We start from the raw sequence: 18,737 nt of genomic DNA on the forward strand, positions 1-18,737 counted from the left end.
TGTTGTGTTTTCATGTTTTGGGACTTTCCATAGACAAAATGATTTTTGTACTGTACAAACTGTATATTCGATCCCCTACCCCTAAACCTTCCCATCACTTTCTGCACTTTTACATAAAAAAAATAAAAAAAACACATTATTTAGTTTATTATTTAGTGTATTTATAGGCAGTTTTCCTCACGTGGACCAAAAAAATGTCCCACACAAACAAGGATTTTGGATATTTGCCTTTTTGTGGGGACATTTTGTCCTCATAACGTAGGGTTTACCTGGACCACTAAGCGTATGTATGTCTGTGTATACACTCATAAAACAGGTTCAGTTGGTTTCTGGGTTCTTGACTCAATTTTAAAGAACCCTTTATGTGAAAAGGTTCTATATATGAAAACATGTCTTAAATGATTGCATAATACTTTCATGTTTAACAGGTTATTTAATTTTGTTCTAGCGATTTTTCTTTTTCACAGTTATTCTGTGGCAAATTTGTGTGGCCTATGACTTTAAAGAATGTGGGTGTGTTAGAATAGTACATAAAAACACAAAAATCTCATCAATCTGTTTACTGGTCCTCATTTTGTAAAATGTGACCTGTTCATGCCACATGTGTTGCAGTAATATGCCATCCTAATCTTATCATATTAGACTTTGGTTTATGACCTCGCGCAATGACGAGAAATAGGTGAGGCCCAGTGATCATCTCATCCTAAGACACAAGTATTTAATGATATGCATATTGTGTAATTATGCTGGGAAAAGAAATAGTGTTTACAGGCATCATGTCATAATTTTCACTGTAATAACAATAAGTATGTGCGATAAGTTGGTTTGTCTGTTATACACATGAACACTTTTTAGTTAATCATTTATAGATTGAATAGCTTTCCATAACAATAAAGTGTTTTGCTCATTTATTGCTGACAACAAGGCAGCCATCTCACTAAGCAACGGTTATGAAAAGTATACTAACGCCCTATTATTAGACCTTAATGTTTAAGAATATACACAAAAATAAAATAACCCAGGCTCAAAAAAACATATTAGACTTCAGTAGCCTATACAATGGATTCATAGAAGAGATAGACCCTCACTATAATATAATATAGACTGTGTAAACACACATCAAATAACTTTGTAACATCTTGTTTTATGAAGAAACAATGGGAGAATTACATGATGGTGTATGGTGTGTCAATCATCTCAGGTAGTGTCTGCTGTTCCTCGTCTGGCTAGTAGAGGGAGACAAAGCAAAGCACATTCTAATCATAGACTGGCAATTACGTAATGTGACCCTGATTAGTTTTTCCATAATGGATGCAAGGAATCAAATTGATGATGACATATGCCTCCCTCATGATGCAAACAGCTTTAATAAGAAAATAGAGCACAGGTAATGTCATCATTATCGTTACGAAGTAAAAAAAAAATATCCCAGTCAGCTGTCTATTTTTTGTCATAGAGGATGCTCGACGAGGATTTGAGCTTTTATTAATTTGTATTCAATGTGGAGAATAGGATAATGGCACAGTCTATGCAATGACCTAACTGTAGCCCTGCGATCTTGTTAACCGAGACTTGACATTGGGAGTTCATGAGGACAAACTTGTACAGTGTTTACGGTAGAGCAAGACAACTGTGGCAAGCCACTTGAACATGTATTCCTTAGCGTATCTATTTAGTTTCTTATATTTTCAATCCATGGTATGATTGGTATAAACATCCACTTGCATTGATTGTTCATTCAATATACCTAAATGAAAGTGAAATTCACACATACAAGAGGAAGAGATTCAACATAGAGGAATGAAGACTAGTGCTTTTTTCCAATTAATATGAACAATCCTATTAGTAGCCTATCTATTCCACTTTTACTATAGTATTTATTTGTTATATTCTAGTTCATAATTATCTACTAAAGTATAACTATGTAGGATTCAACATGTGGAATTTACTTGTTTGTATTTGCAACTATATGAAAGTGACTAACAATATAAGTTAATGAATAAGTAATAATGACAAATTCAGTATTTGTCAATAGAATGTAATCAGTATAATGAATAGTCAGTGACACTGAAAAAGATTCCGGACAACTGGATTATTTACAAATAAAATAGAGGTATCACTATATCATTGTAAAAAAAAAACATCTATTTAAATTTTAAAACAATTTTTATGTATAATCAACTTGGTTGTACAACTTTAAATATGTTAAACTGACTTATAAATCGAGTTAACTCGTGTATAACTTGTAGAAAGTTGAAATTGCTAAATTATTTTGATGAGTTGATGTAAAAACATAAGTTATGGCTTATGACTCATGATTGGCTCATGACTGATCATATCATTTTTACGGTTATTTTTAAACAAATTTATTTCATGAGGAATAATGCTCAAACTGCTTGCCATAAGCAAGCGGCCTCTAAATGCCCCACATAGGGGTATGTCACAAAAGCACGCAAATAGGCGGCGGATGATACTGGGTTCAACCGAGTGCATTGGTTTCTCCAAAGTCTGATGCATTCAGAGAGTGGTTGTTTTGCGCGAGATGCGAAGAGTAATGACACATTCTGCCTTTATTCTTCGTGCGAGCTCCAGTTTGTACCTTTTTCACAAATCGGTGGTGAAATCCACGGAATGTTCCATTAACAGGAACAGCTGAGGATCATGCCGCACCGAATATGGGAGAGATGTGAAGAATTACAAGGAGAAATGTCAGCGATTGCGATGCTCACAAATTAACAATCAGGTAACGCACGCGCCCGCGTCTTCGTGTTGATGGCGTGGATTTCCGTGGGTTTTCACGGTCTTGAATGCATCGCACATAGGTATCAGCGTGTTTTTATATCTTGTCCCCCTAAAGCCTTGAGCCCCTCCTTGTTTTGTTGCTGTAATGCTGTAATGTTTACATTGGATTGGAAGTGCACGGATGGATTGGACGCGGGTTTGCTTGTCTCGCGCTTGTCTCCGATGTGCGTGATTGTGTGCACGCGCAGCGCAGGTTTCACTGGAATCGGAATTATTTTCGCTATTTTCTCGTGAGTTAAAGATTAGGAAGGAAGGTTACATTGCGGCGTTTTCTCTGCAGTGAAGCCACACGAGAGAAAATGCTGCAAAAATCATTCTGACCTATGCGTGCTCAGACGAATTAAACTCAAACATTATTAGAAGAAAAAAAAAATGGGGCACTTTGCCTTCCTAGTTCTTCTACAGACTCATTAATGCATTGAATGGTGCATTTTCTAGATCAACTTAAGTCCATATTTTTGGTGTCAGTTTATGAACTTTAAAGTGCATTGAATAAACAAGACGTTACCCTGACCGCTTTGAGACGCTTGCATGTGTTTCTGTCCGCTGGCTCGCCATTTGGCGCAAGGCTTATGTAACAGACTGGGCTGTGTCACACTGTCTCTGATGGAGAGACGGATGAGAACTAGAGAGAACACAGTTAGACTCCCCAACATGATGTTTTTTCCCCCTGCTTTTCATTTAGTACACACACAGTGATATCAACACTAATAATAAACATTGTGTTATTATTATTATTATACCATAATTTAAAACAATGCTTAAAATGTTTTGCAATGGTAGTTTATACCTTCATCGTAAATGAGCTTATGTAATAAAATCATAAAAGCAACTTAAACCTGAAAACTGCTGAATGTAAAGGATTTCTATTCTACTCTGATTTCTATACTTTTCTGCTCTTTTTATATAATACTAGTTATAAACTCAGTATTTATATTGTAAAATAATATTGCATTTTTAAAAGAAATGTTAAACACTTACATTTCTGACACATAAATTAATATTTTATTATATTTTTGCTGCATAAATTATAGTATTTTATTAATACAAATGAATGAAAATATATAGGCTAATATTGCATTTATTATGTTGCAGTGGTTTAGTGAAATATTCAAACATTTCTATAGAAACTATGAATTCCATTTCAAATTTTTCTTGATTTTGTTTTGAACATTGCCTATAGGAGACGGTCAGTTTCAATTCAAGGAAACATTTTAGAGAACCATGAGATGGTTCAACGAGTGGAGAAAAGGACTTCCACTTGCAATAATGGTTTGTTTGGTGATGTTTATTTGACATTATATTTAAAGCACCATTTTGATCCCTTGACATGCTGTTTGAACTGCTTTAAGATTATTAAGTACCTTGTGCATTGTACTGTTTTAAAGGAATTCATTAGATGCTGTCTCACTGAATTGTAATATACAACACGACTGTGTTGCATCACTGTTGTTTGATCACTGCAACAAATCCCTTGTGACAAACAACATCCCCTTTATCTGGGACTACCCATGCTACCTCAAAATGAATGTCAGTGGCATAATAAATCATCACCGATAACATGCACTGCTGCCATGCTTATGGTTAATGTTTTGACTTCTGCACAACACAAATCAACTGACTCCATCTGTTGGATTGCAAAACAATTTTGGGAGCTGCTTCTTGGTTTGACTTATGGATGCTCCAAAATAACTTCAAAGTGAACCATTGTGAACAAAAAACACTCCATATTCACTTTAGAATTAAAGTTAATATTTACACCAGCAATAAATAATCTATCATGATATCTAATTATTCTCAATAATAATCATTCTAAATATTAAAATACAGTATTGAAGTTAGCTTGTTCTCTTGAAAAACACCATGTGAATTGTAAAATGGACTGCAGCTAAACTGGACCAAAAACTAGTGTCCACGGACAGTGTGAATGCAACTGGGTCCCTTTTTAATTCGATTAACTTTTTTGGACCACTTAAAGTGGTTTGAGTTTGTTTTTAGTAAAGAGGAAGTGTGAAAACACCCGTAAGGTTGGTATCAGGCTGGAGCAATTCGACCAAACAGCAGCATCTAAAAAGTGACTGGCTGTCTGTCTATTGCGTGGTAGTTTTTAGAGGAAGAAGGCGTGACTATATACAAGCACAGTAGCACACAACCAACCACCACAACAATACTGAACAGCACCCATGTCACAGATTATACCCAGTTTGAATGCATCGGATGTAATAATAAAGGAAACAACAACAACTGCACGCTATTACAAGTTTGTTGGATATAAGTTAACGGATGTTAGGCTGCGGAAGAATATGTATTTTCTCTTTCTATGCTGAAGCTCAACAACGAGATCAAGCTCGCGGACGTGAACTAGGAAACGGACGATACCTCATTTTAACCATGACTGTTTGCTAATGTACCTTGGCGATTTCTTTTGGATTAGTCTGCAAATTCATCAAACAAGACAAACTGCATCGTTTTAGTCGCCAACAAGCAGCGCGTGGACGAGTCGGAAACTCGCGCGCCATTGAAAACAAGTAAGCTCGGTTGGTGTGATCATACTTTGGTTATTGGACACAAAGCTGTCATGTATCAGCTAAATTCAAACCGAAAACACTCTTGATATTCAAACATTGCAGACTGTGTAAATGAGGCGTTCAAGCCAAACCATGTTTCTTTTGTCAGGGGTGCATCCCTGCATTTCCTGTTTAGGGCTTCATCTGCTCGGGCTATATGCTAGTGATAGCAGTTAGGGCATGGGAAGTGCATGCGATTGATTTAATTCATTTAATGTAATGCACAAACTCCGTGTAGTGTTGAGAACATGTTTTAAAAGCACGAGGACATCTGCGGATGTTTGCACGAGCTCCGCGCGCGCCTGTAAAACTTCGGCCTTGCGACTCTTTGTGCTATTGTTGATCTACTGCTGGGCCCCGGTGACAATTTTATTTGTTTTATTCATAGGAAATGTGCACTATCCTTATGTGAAGCACGGACCATGTTTTAATCATATCCACAAGCCCATTCAAATGATTATTTCTGATAAAGCGAGGCACGCGAGGTTTGCTGGCGCTCCTTTGTTATTGCTTTGTCTATGTGGGAGCACATGGCCATCCACGCTTTTGTTGTTGAAGTTACAGCTCCCCCTCTTTGTGGCAAATCAGCCCCGTCTTTCCATTAAACACTGTTTGTAAATATTTGCTGTTACTTGTTTTCTTATTTTACACATGGCATTGAACATTTAAATGTCATGTAGTGTGATGAGAAGTTTTGCTTGCGTGAACCATGCACACTTCACTGATTTTGTTAAGAGAAAAGTAATACAAATGATTTGAAATGTGTATATAAATAATATTTTAATTATTCATTCTGATGCCTTTCAGTGAAGTGTGATGTCTACTTGCCTGAAAAGGCTGGTTTTATATCATTTCTAATCCCACCGTCTTCTGGTTTACTTCAAAGATTTACACAATGAAATGTCACAATCCATAAAAAAATACAATACAGCTTTTTTGAGGCAAATACAAGCATATTTTAATTCAATTAGTATTTCACTATTCTTGGTTTCAAATGGAAAATGACCTTTTTAGTTTAAAGCTATTCATGCTGTTTTGGCTATATGGTCTTCACATTTTAAGTCCAGGGTAATTTTTTAAAGGAATAATTAACCTAAAAATTGTTGTTAGCTTGTATGCTGTTTTTTATATGAAAGGAGACATTTTGAATAATGTAAATGCTTCTGTTTTCCATACAACAGATCGACCACAGCTGACTACAATAGACTGAAAATAATTTTTACTGAAAATTTGTTCTCAAATGTCATTGTCCTTCATGTTTGTGCCCTGCGAACAAAAGGATCTGTGAACAAAATATAAATGCAACATCATGCAAATGGGACTTAAACTGGGTTCCCTGCATGCTGAACAATAAGTGTATCACAAGACTAATTTGCCTCATGTTTTGAAAGGCATGTTATTACAGCACCTCTCTTCTCAGTCTGTCAGTAACACTCTGGGGTGCGCTTCCCAAAAGCATTGTTAGCCAACAAGTTCTGTCGTTATCAGCATATTTCAATGAGTCGGTGTTTCCCGAAACCATAGTTCCAACGAACATTCGCAAATAGCATTGCAAAGTTGAATGGTTGGAACAGCAGCTTTCGAGTTGTTAAAAGCATAGTTTCTTGTTTGCATGACTTAGTCCTTATCTTGAGTAAAATAAGCAAGCTGACATTCAGGACAATCTATATCTTTCATTTTGAATATATGCAAATTTCATTTACATCTTTTAGTTTGTCAACAGATTTAAAGCACAGTTTTTGAAGAGCGCTCGTGTGTACGTGCTGTAGTAGTCTACATAAGAAGGAGCCTATGATTGAATCTGGAAATTAAGCAAAATAAATGAGAAGAAAATAGAATTAGTAATTTATTGCAGACAGATCTGGCATTAATTTGATCATAAACTGATTAATTCAAATAAGTTATTACTCCACCTGCGTGACATTAACCAGCATAGTTGAATGACAGATTTGGGACACTACGTTTTTTGGAAACAGTAGTGACTAGCTAGTTGATTTCTTCAACAATGCATTGTACTATGCAAGTTAAGCAGCAAGTAGGGGTGGGGGATATGACCATATATATATCACAATAAAGTTATTTTTTCTTTAAACAAGGTTTTTATGATAATAAAATGTTTGATACTATTGAAATTTCATCATTGAAAAAACTCAATTGACTCACAAAAAAACTAATAGGCTACTAGCCTAAGACAAAAACTCTCAAGCTTACTGAAGGAAAAAAAAGAGCAAAGAAACTATTTACAAGCATAAGGACAAAACTACAATAAAACAAATGAATTAGACCTGCCTGAAAATTATCAAGCACTAAATAAGAAATGTTACATAAATTGTATAAATTAATTAAATATAGTGCATAGTCTTTACTGTGTGAATTAAATATAGCCAACATGTATTCTTATTAAAGTTAGAAAAGTGACTCAGGAGGAGTGAGTGATATTCTCTTTGTCTTTTGTTGTTTTATTAACATTAACGACAGACGGCTGCAGGTTTATTAGGCTGCTGTCATTTTAAGACGCACCTCTGTTCACTTCTGTTTTTATGAAGCCCCTCCTTCTCTGCTCTCATCAGTTCCCTGGACCAGTGTGTTGTGATTGGTCAACCACTTTGAGCATGTTTTTGAAATGTCACGCCACCATTACTATAACCATGAGTTTCGACATGCTACTAAAACAACTCAATCAGGCCTTGCCCTTTATTTGCTTATACCTTGGGCGGGAATTATTTAAATGAGGGATATCGAGGTTGGACTGGATTTTAGTTGGAGCGCTTCATAACATTGCTGACCATAATAGATCCTCTTTAATTAACTTCAGTTGAAATGCACAGTAAATGACAACAAAAGTTTTTTCTGTACATCATTATTCAATTCACAAAACCAATATTTCTTGTGTTTCAAACAGAGTTCCGACAATCTGAAGCTGTTAGACACAAGTGCCTCTTGCACTACTGGTTCCCCACCCCAGGCAGGTGTGACTCGTTCGTACGACGTCACAAATGCGACCATGGGAAGTAGCAGTGAGTAGGCGGCCATCAACAGCCCCCTTAAACCAGAGGAGGGTCGTCGGGGAGCCTTGCATCACCCCTCTGCACCTCAGGAGAAGGTGGGTCAGACAGTGTCATATTGAGTTTGATGAAATTAGCTTTTGAGTTGTACATTTTATTTAAAAAAAACAAACATCTGCAGAGCGACTACTTACGTACGTTATGTGCACGTTCATGTCCTAGTCCTCCAGTACGACGTCAGTGGGGGCAGAGAGATAGACCTGCTGTGCACACTTCCCTACATCAGGATGAGAACTTCCTCCACCCTGTCTTCTCCCAGCATCAGCAGATTCCTTTAGATGAGTCCAGGCAATATAGCCACACCAGTGCACCTCCACGCATGCTGCATACTGCCACACAGCCCCCCCAACAGAACTCCATCATGGTGGATCTTCACGAACAGGTATTAGTTCAAACGACAGTTATTCATTTAGACCATGGGTGTCAAACTCTAATTTTCTGGAAGCCACTATCCAGGTGTTGTTCTCCATTTGAGTAAAATATTAGTGATTACTCTCGAAAATTTAAACTCTTCTTATTAAACTATAAAACTATTAATTTCAATCAATTATTTTAAAAGAAATTATTTGAATGAATGATTCAACGACTCATAATTTCTTGTTTCTTTACTGGAGGAATCAGTGTTTTTGAACAAATCGCTTGAATGAATGTTTCAATGACAAAAACATTTTTAAGTCACTTGTCGCCACTTACTGGTGTAACAATGTAATTGTTACAATCTTCATTTGAAACATCAAGTTATGTTCAAAAGTGATCTACTGTACACTATTCTGATCGCTACAGTAAACATCAGTCTTTACGTCTTTACAACTATACACTTTTATCCCAGTACTTCTGTGATCATTTGAATGTTTGTAAAACAGAAATAATGATACTGTGTGGTCAAAAAGACTGAAGCTGTTTCATACCTATACATGACAACTGCTCTTTCTGGGTCAGCGGCAGGATCAATGCAGATTTGAATGTTCGCGGTGATCGTACTTGTCAAAGGTTCAATGATAAAAAGGACAGAGCCGAATCATTGTCATTTAGGAATAAAATCAGTGGGTGTGGGTGTTTGAATCGAGATTGCGATCTTTTAGCGATATATAACACACTATTTGACGTTCACTATACAGGGAATTGAGTGAGTGATTTTGGGACTCTGCAGTGCATAAGCAAACTTTTTCTGGTTGACTTTTTCAGGCCTTTAAATATAAAAATAAATAAATGTGAAAAAAGTATTAATAAATACCAATTTAAATGTATAAAAGTGTAAAAACAATTAAATATTTGGCAGCTTAATAATCCTTAAGAGAACTATGGGAGAGCTATTTGGACGCTAAACCAAAATTCATTGAATGAAAACTGATTTGCGAGCCAAATTTGAGATAAACTGGTAGTTTGAGATCCTTAATATAGACATTATCCCTCAGTTTCACAGACAAGGCTTAAGCCTAGTCCCAGACTAAAATGGATGCTTAAGCTGTTTTAACTGAAAGTAACTTGCTCTGACTTATCTAAAAATATGTCAGTGCCATTGTTTTGTTTCAAGATTCACACCAGTAATGTTTAAGGCACGTTTATAAAATCACCTATTTACAATCCTAATTGAACTAAGGTCTAATCCTGGCTTAATCCAAGCCTTGTCTGTGAAAGTGTATTTACTCTGACTTTGATGTGAAATCAATCAGATTGCTGTGATATTGCTGATATCAGATGATTGCTGTGATAATGAAAATCAGAGGTAGTGGTTGTTTTTTAACAAGTAACCTGAACTTTTTGTGTTGTCCTTCAAGATGCATCAAGGATCAGTTCCGATATCTTACACAGTTACCACGGTGACGACCCACGGTTTTCCCATCCACACCGGGCAACCTATCCCAGCCTGCAATGCTCAGCAGCTCCCAGCATGCTCGGTAATGTTCAGCGGACAGCTCTCTCTGCTCTGCTGCCTTCCTCCTCCAGTGAGTTTGAAAAGGAAGAGCTGGAATGTTAGTGAAGTTTGTGTAGAGCACACCTAACATGTCCCATCGCTCCAGCTTTACTTTAGCCGATGTATGTGTGTCCCAGGCAGCCATTATGCCCACCTGTCCTGCTAGCCAAAGATATTCGATTATGAGTGTTGTTCTGTACGTCCCACTCATGCTTACACATTAGACATTGGTATAAAGCTGCATTTCACGTTTTGATTTTCCTGTAGGCTTTTCCTGTGTCTCTAGAATGATTAATGACCTTTTTATGATGCAACTTTCAAGGGACAATGTGCAACCCCCTTAGTTTTTGTTTGCATTGTCACTGCAAATGTCTTTGGGGTATTTGATCTTTAATGACAAAGGTGTACTTTCTGCTAATTTTACCATCTTCTCAAGTCATTGCATTTGTGTCAACATACCCACCTCTGTACTACTTTTTATGTGGCTATAGTGATGTACAGTTGAAAGTCTCTTATATTGTGCAGAGGACAATTGTTTTTCAGTCCTCTTTACATTATGTATGCTTAATGAAATTATAGAAACTAAAAAACTATAGGCTTATATATTATTATTAACCCTAATGCTTTTGAAATGATTTAGCGGATTTCTAAATAGTACAGAGTAGGGAAAGTGTTAGATATGCTTTAGTCCAGAGTATGTTAGCATGTTGAATATAGCAATGCAGTATTCAATTGCCCATCCTCACTTTCTTCATGAGTGTATCTATGGTGTGAGTGACCCTTTTGTTGTCTGGTATTTCTCTGTCTGTCTGTCTGCAGCTCATTCAGGCCTGCACCATGCAGCACCTGCCAGTGTCCTATCAGGCATTTCCACCAATGATCTCCAGTGAGCATTTTATCCTTCACCCTAGTCCGCCAGTGCCGCCTCACCAGCCGCCTCATCTGCCTCCACTCAACCAGTTTGTTCCCATACAGCCCCAGCACCCGCGCATGGTGAGTGCAGATCACAACATCTATGAATGCTACTAAATGGAAGAGAACTATTATTAATGTCCTTTTTATGCAAATTATAGTGTAAGAAGTTTTTACAAATTATTTTTAGGGATCGACCGATATGTATTTTTTGATTGCTGGTATCTTGGACAGCAGGGTGGCCGTTGGCTGATATAAAGCTATATGCAATAGTAATATAGTGTGTGATAGATGTAATGATAGTAAATAACACCTGCAGGATAAGTTAGGGCTGCACGATATTTGAAAAAAAAGTGCAATATTTTGTTTTTCTGCAACATGAAAACAATTTCACCAGATTTGAATAGCTGTATTTTTAAAGAATTAATAATTCTAGGATGATTGGGTTGATTTGTAGGGTATTGCATCTGCATAGAAAACAATAAACAAATTACAAGTATAGATAAATAGAACAAAGATACAAATGAAATAAGCAGTGCTTTGTTTTTCAGTGTTTTGTAGGCCTAAACCTAACAGTATTCAGGGACAGAAATTGAATAATCAAATGTAAAATAACACTGCGTAGTCTTCGCTGTATAAATTAAATATAATTAATAAATGTTATATTTTTTAAAGCTACAAAAGTGATTTTCTCTTTTGTTGTTTGATTTACATTGGTGACACAAACATCTGCGGGCATATTAGGCTGCTGTCACTTTAAGACGAATGCACAGATCCAATATAATGATACACATTGGGTTTCTTTCTCAATTGTTTACAACATAACCGATTGTGTTTATGAGGATACTCCCTGAGACAGACATTTTGACATTTGTCAGACTTAATTTTGCGTTCATTTGTCCGTTCAAGCTCAAAAAGGAGAGAAATAGAACTGAAATTTTGTGCATTTCAAATAAGTTACATTGACAACATGACCAAAATCTTCATGGTGTCAGTAATTTAATATTACTGTTACTGTAAATGTAGTAATGCAGTTATATTTGCTGGTAATTCAACACTAAATGTTTTGTTACATATTCATGGAGTAGTATTAGTGCTATTTATTTTATATAAAAATGCAATTAATATAATTTGAGGAGTTAGCCTCTTGATGAATACAAACTAAAAGATACGCTTACTTTTAATGAGCTTATTTTTAATCTGCCTTTAGTGCAAAAACATCTTTACATTATGTTACACCTGAGAGTTACCTCAAAACTGTAAATGTGATTATAAATGTGATTGGATGAGCCATGTTTGAAGGTTGCCATGTTGTTCCCAATGTTGAGTGTAATGCATTACAGTAATCTAGTGTGTAATGTGATTACTGTTACAGTGTAATTAGTAAAGCAAACCCATTACAATCTAGAGAAAACAGTTAGTCATTGGTAACAGATAAGCCCCCATAATGGATTGTACCCTTACAAATTATATAAAAACAATGCTGAATGTTGGTGTGACAAAATGTATCCTTTATAAAATAGCATATAGTTTTATGGTATTAATTGTCATAATCTTATGCTACAGGTATGTTTTTTTTTTCTTTCTGGTTGTGCAATGTCTTTTATATGTGTGTATTCAGCCTCTGCAGAGGGTGGAGAATGAAGTGGATCTGCGAGGAGACCAGCATCCGTTAGGAACATTCTCTTATCCTCCAGCCCACCATCCACCAGCAATGACCCCCTCTGTCCCCCTTCAGTACCTCCCCCAGGAGCCCCTCCATCAAGAGCTACCCTACGGAGTGGTGAGATGTCTTTGCTTCTGTATGTCAACAAAGCATGAATCGCAGTAAACAAGTCAAAATGAAATACTGATTTCAATGAGGAGCATTTGCATAAACAAGTAATGACATTATGCAAAAACTAGGGCTGTGGATTTAATTTAATTAATTAGTCATGGGAAAAAAACACATTTGACGCACCCGCCCTGCCCCAGACCTACGTAGGTCATCTGACATTTCATACAGTTGATTGGTGACGAACATGAAGCAGGGCAACAGCTCACTGTGATAGAGCCTATAGAATGCAGTTAGAATGGCTCTAAAATTCAAGATATTAGGGCAAAAATGCCCCTGTATGATTTTTTGTCTCACATTTATATCATATGATATAGTAGAAATGCTGCCAAAGTAGCTTTGGATAAGAGTTGGTAAATGAAATCTAATTATTTGAATGGTTTTCCTCATGTCTCTGTTTCCTCAGCCATATCCGCACATGCTGCCGAGGCGTATAACTGGACAGAGGTACCGATTACAGCAGCCTCTGCCTCCCCCGCCTCCTCCACCGCCCTACTACCCCGGCTTCTTACCATACTTCCTGTGAGGGTCTTCTACTATTTATAATACAAATCAAACACATTTTGCCATATAAATTGTTTCATATTCAAATAATGGACATTGTAAGCTTATAATCAGTGTTGGGGAAAGTTACTTGTCCTTACAATATTGCATTAATTTTGTCTGTTCCCTCGCACACAAGAGTGTGCATGTCTATAAGTTATAGAAAAGAGAGAGAATTTTAATTAAGGTTTTTTTGTTTAGTTATATTTTATTGGATAAGACAGTCAAGGAGAGACAGGAAGTGAGCAAGTTAATTAAACTGAAAAGTAATTTACATTTCTTTCTTATTAAAACATAACTTGGATGTTAATGTGTACATTTATTAAGTAACGAGTTACTTTACGTTATATCGAAAAAGTAATCTGATTACTTAATGCACGTTTCTTGGAATGCGTTACCCTCAATGCTGCTTATAATTCTATGAAGCCTTTGTGATATTTCTTTGCTAGAGTGAAAGAAAGGCCAATGAGTGTATGCTAATGATTTGTGATGCTTATGTGTTTGTGACCTATGAAACAGCTCGATGCTACCTGTGCCTCCAACTGCTGTGGGTCCTGCTATCAGTTTGGACTTGGATGTAGATGATGTGGAGATGGAAAACTATGAGGTAAATGAGAATCCTCACATGCTGGGTGATGTAGTTGCTCCACTGTTTGTATAACCTGGCTTGTCAAAATTAAGCCACTGATGGTTTTTATGTAAGGCCTAGTGAACTGCCTCGCTCTCTACTGATTGTATAAGCAGCTCGCTAGCTTCCAAAAGTTTATACGTACTCATTTGCAACGACTTACTCATTTTCAATAAGAGTGACTCTGTGGGCATGTGCAGTGATGCAACAAAGTTGAGAAAAGGTTAACTTTATAGAATTAGTGAGTTACGTTATAGAATTAAAGCTAATTTTGGAACAGAGATAACATCGTTATCTTATCACAGTTTGTGTGGAGAGTTTTGAACACTTGTGATTTTTCTCTCAGGCGTTATTAAACCTTGCTGAGAGACTCGGAGAAGCGAAACCTCGAGGACTAACGAAAGCTGATATAGAGCAACTTCCGTCCTACAGGTTCAATTTAGAAAACCACCAATCTGAGCAAACTCTGTAAGTGTTTTCTGTTATATATGCCCTCTGTTATATAATGTTGAAGTTTTGGTTTGTGACTTGGTATTGACTTTTCTTACAGGTGTGTTGTATGCTTTAGTGATTTTGAGTCAAGACAGCTACTTCGAGTATTACCCTGCAACCACGAATTTCATGCGAAATGTGTAGACAAGTGGTTAAAGGTAAGAAGAACATCTTAATGCACAATATCTGCATTAACTAACAGCAAAGCGCTAAGACGATGTAAATAGTAATGGTGGTCAACGAATATAGGTTTTTAAGTGGCTGATGGCTTGTAAATTGCTTATGTACACAACCGTTCAGATGTTTGGGGTTGGTGTGATTTTTGTCTCTCATGCTCACCAAGGCTGCATTTATTTGATCCGAAATATGGTAATATAGTGAAATATTATTACAATTTAAAACTGTTTAAATTGGCATGCTGATTTGGTGCTCAGGTAACATTTATTATTGTTATCCATCTGAGAACAGTTGTGCTGCTTAATATTTTATTCAAACAGGATTCTTTGATTTAAAGAAAGTTCAAAGGAACAGCAATTATTTGAAATAGAAATTTTAACGCTTTTTCTTAACACTCATTAATGCATCCTTGCTGAATAAAAGTATTAATATTTTTTTTCCCTACTGGCCCCAAACTTTTGAATGGTAGAAAATATTTATAATTTCATAATAGTTGCTGAAATGAATTTTGTTATTTCATATTTAGTAAATGTTGATTTAAGCAGGCACAGTTATTAGCTGATGCATAGATCAGGTAATGGTGTATAGAAACATCACTGGCTTGTAGAAATTAATCCATGACATGTCTTGCAGACCAATCGCACCTGTCCAATCTGTCGAGCCGACGCGTCTGAGGTTCACCGCGATGTGGAATGAGTTCAGGTTTTTGTCCTTCACTGGAAAGCAGCACAAATCCTTGAGTGTGTTCTGTGAGTGGGGACACCTGATCTCCAGCCAAACGCAAATCTACCCCCCACCCCGCTCCCAACCCCACCTCTACAATAAGCAATCTTGGAATTTGTAAGGAACCTGTTTGACCTCTGCTGTGCGTCATTGTGTGAGTTTCATGAAAGCTACTGCCGCCTATAGCAACTTCCGAGTTCTGGAATTGTGACCATTTTTTATTTTTTTTGGGGGGGGTTCTTTTTCATCTTTCTTTTTCATTTCCCTGCCCTTGTTTTTCGCAGATTCCAAAGATAACCTGTAATACGTGTTGTGTTGGCATATTTGTTTACACAATTGAATATTCTCTAGTTGTTTGATCACAGATGATTAAAATCGTGCTTTAGTATCGTTAGGGACTGCGGGAGCGGGCCAAGATGACGGTGGTCTTTGGTTTTACTGTGCAATCAGACGAGTCGGTAAGACGCGGCTGCTCCGCCGGTGAACGACCATCATAGATGCATGTCTCTACAAGTGATGATGGGCTGAGGGACTTGTTAATAATCTATGTTTTGCAATAATGTATTGATCATTTGAATATCTTAATCCCGATTCTCTTTTATCTGCGAATGCTGTTGTGAAGGTGTGACTTTCAGTGGTTCAAAGTTCCAAGGCCTGAGGTTAAAGAGGGAAACGTAGACAAAAAGGACTGGGAAACGACGAGCGTGAAACTCCCGCTGGGATTTCACCACAGTCGTAGAGACATTGAGGAAGCTGTGGGGTTTTGGCTTTTGCTGTTTGCTGGCAAGGCCAATCTGACTGGCCTATGGGAACACAGGGACGAGGACAGCACACTGCCTCTGCCAGCTCCCACCTGGCTGCACTGCACAACCCACATCCATTCTGGACTGGCCCTCTTCATCCCACTCCCTCACACTCAGCTGTGTAACTCTTTCTCGGCTAGATCCAGGAGAACATCTCACGGGCCACGCGCGGACTGTTCTTTTAGACTAGCAATATTTGAATCGACGGGATCCACCGCATTTCAACCACAAGAGGAACGTCGGACGAAGGCCATGGGGAGGTCGCATTTGCCTTTCTGGAATGACTTTTTGGGAAAGGGTGGAAGACTTTGCGGAAAGCAATACGTGCAATGAGTGTGAGAGGTGAACGCAACGTTTTGACCTGATTTTGGAGGACTAGGCCTTTTGTTTTTCCTCATTCGTGAGCCAAATAATCAATATACTCTACAAGATTTTAGCTCTGCCTTCTCAAGACCTTGACAAGCACAAACCTGTTACTAATCTTCAGTTCCTCTTTTAAAAGTATACGTTTTTTTTTAAAGTGGTGTTATTTATTTCTTCTCTCGAGAGCGTTTTTGAAGGATTCGGTCGGAATACTAAAGCATCTTTAGCGCGTTTTAGTTTGCCTCCCGTTGTCAGGTCTCAGGCCATGTTCACAGTGTCAAGTGATGTGAAAGAAAAAAAAAAACATTGTATGCATAGCCTTGGTGTGAAAGGTTGCAAATTATCGTCTTGTTTTTAAGACAAAAGAATGTTGAAACCCTCTGTATTTTTAGCTACGCCCTCTCCTGTGTGCCAGTTGACTGTAGTCGTTCCACGAAGATCCCAGGCAGGATTCGAAACGGCAGAGACGGAGCGTTAGGGTCGTTTAAAGAAAAAAAAAGATGCACTGTATAACGCTCAACTTGTGGTTCACTCGATTCCAAAAACAAACCTGAACGTTGTTCGGGCGAAAACTATGAACTATTTGGGTATACTTTTCTTTCCCTAAGTACTTTAATTGTAGGACTTTTAAATATATATATATATATATATATAATATATATATATATATTCCTGAGTCGTTTGTCCACTGAATAGTCATTGTAACTCAATAGACACACTGGCTTTCTCGGGTAAAGGGACTCTCTCATGAGAATGTGAGTATCTTGCGTTTGCGTGCCAGGTTAAAAAAAAAAAAAAAAAGCCATTGTCATGAATTTAATCCACACTTTTGATAATTAATCTATGTATACATATCTGTTCACTGGCATATATTTTGAGTATAACAAAAAAAACAAAAAAAAAATTCACTCAGGGCCTCTCTGTAATTGAAAAATATAGGAAAACAGTCCATTTCAAATTGGATTGATGCCATGGAGATATATTTGGGTATTCTGGGTTGTTTTCCTCAGGCCATGCATATTTTAAATGTAATCAACTTAACTAATATTCCTTTTTTTAAATAGTGGTGAATATTATTCCATTATAAGACTGGCATGCAAAGAAAAAAAAAGATGAAGTGACATGTTGTATCGAGTGAGAATAGGCTTTTCGTCAATGCAGCCGACCATTAGCGTATGTTACTCAAACCTGTTTTCCAGCCGTTGCGTTTTTCCGTGTTCTTGTACTTAAACCACACACAAAGGTTGTAATCCCGTTGAAAAAGGTGCCACGGTGCACACTGTTCTAACTAGACCACTTCCAAGACTATTCTTACAGTGTTTGCATGATTTAAGGATTAAAAAGAAAAAAAGAAGAAAACAAAAGACTAATAAAAAATTTAATCTGTATTTTCAGTGAAAGATATCAGGGGTGGGCAAGTATTTAATTGTGCGCAATATGCATGCATGTCTTACCAGGTCCCAACTGGTTTTTAGGTAGATCTAGTTGGCTTTGGGTTCTGGGTGTAGGGGACTTTCTGCTCAGCTGATAACTGCCATGCACTGTACTGCACACATTTGTAATAGAACCGAATGACTACAAGATTTTATTGTGCTTGTACTTGCAAAAGAAGAAGAGAAAAGAGAAAAAAAAAAAAAAAATCAAAAATAATAATATAGGATGTTAAGCTTGATGCCAGTGGGAAGACTTTTTGAGATGGGAAATGTGATTGGCTCCTCACCACATTTGTGCTTCTATTGTTGCCTCAGTTACTGACACACTTGCCTGGAATCTAGATAATGGAAAGCCATATAGTAAAAAGGTGCTAGATATTCTATATTTAGGTGTAATGCTACATTCACATAAGAGAATGCAATAGTTTGTAATGGGTCTCTATTCATACAGCATGCAGTGCTACTACTAGTACCCTCACG

General features: G+C 37.1%; 1 protein-coding gene across 4 annotated transcripts; it reads left to right on the forward strand.

Annotated features, from left to right (window-relative positions):
- Positions 1-2,425: 2,425 nt before the first annotated feature.
- rnf44 (ring finger protein 44) lies at positions 2,426-17,364 on the forward strand. 4 transcript variants are annotated; one of them, XM_079892501.1, is made up of 11 exons: positions 2,426-2,743; positions 8,272-8,472; positions 8,597-8,816; positions 10,213-10,380; positions 11,169-11,342; positions 12,883-13,044; positions 13,502-13,617; positions 14,158-14,245; positions 14,613-14,734; positions 14,817-14,916; positions 15,569-17,364. In XM_079892501.1, exons 2-11 carry the CDS (start codon positions 8,366-8,368, stop codon positions 15,629-15,631), a joined length of 1,320 nt encoding a protein of 439 aa, XP_079748627.1. In that variant the 5' UTR covers positions 2,426-2,743; positions 8,272-8,365; the 3' UTR covers positions 15,632-17,364. The 4 variants fall into 4 exon arrangements, with proteins under 4 accessions (XP_079748627.1, XP_079748629.1, XP_079748626.1 ...); XM_079892503.1 differs by having other exon boundaries at positions 2,500-2,743; positions 10,213-10,332; XM_079892500.1 differs by lacking the exon at positions 2,426-2,743 and adding an exon at positions 4,919-5,330.
- Positions 17,365-18,737: the final 1,373 nt, after the last annotated feature.

This window comes from Squalius cephalus, assembly GCF_949319135.1.
Source record: "Squalius cephalus genome assembly, chromosome: 14".
Lineage (NCBI taxonomy): Eukaryota > Metazoa > Chordata > Actinopteri > Cypriniformes > Leuciscidae > Squalius > Squalius cephalus.

What these genes read in the sequence shown, in the direction of transcription:
- rnf44 (XM_079892501.1), top strand. Translation starts at nt 8,366, where the DNA reads ATGCGACCATGGGAAGTAGCAGTGAGTAGGCGGCCATCAACAGCCCCC. An exon ending in TGGAGATGGAAAACTATGAG is followed by an intron (nt 14,246 to 14,612) that starts GTAAATGAGAAT and finishes TTTTTCTCTCAG; the next exon opens with GCGTTATTAAACCTTGCTGA. An exon ending in CACCAATCTGAGCAAACTCT is followed by an intron (nt 14,735 to 14,816) that starts GTAAGTGTTTTC and finishes CTTTTCTTACAG; the next exon opens with GTGTGTTGTATGCTTTAGTG.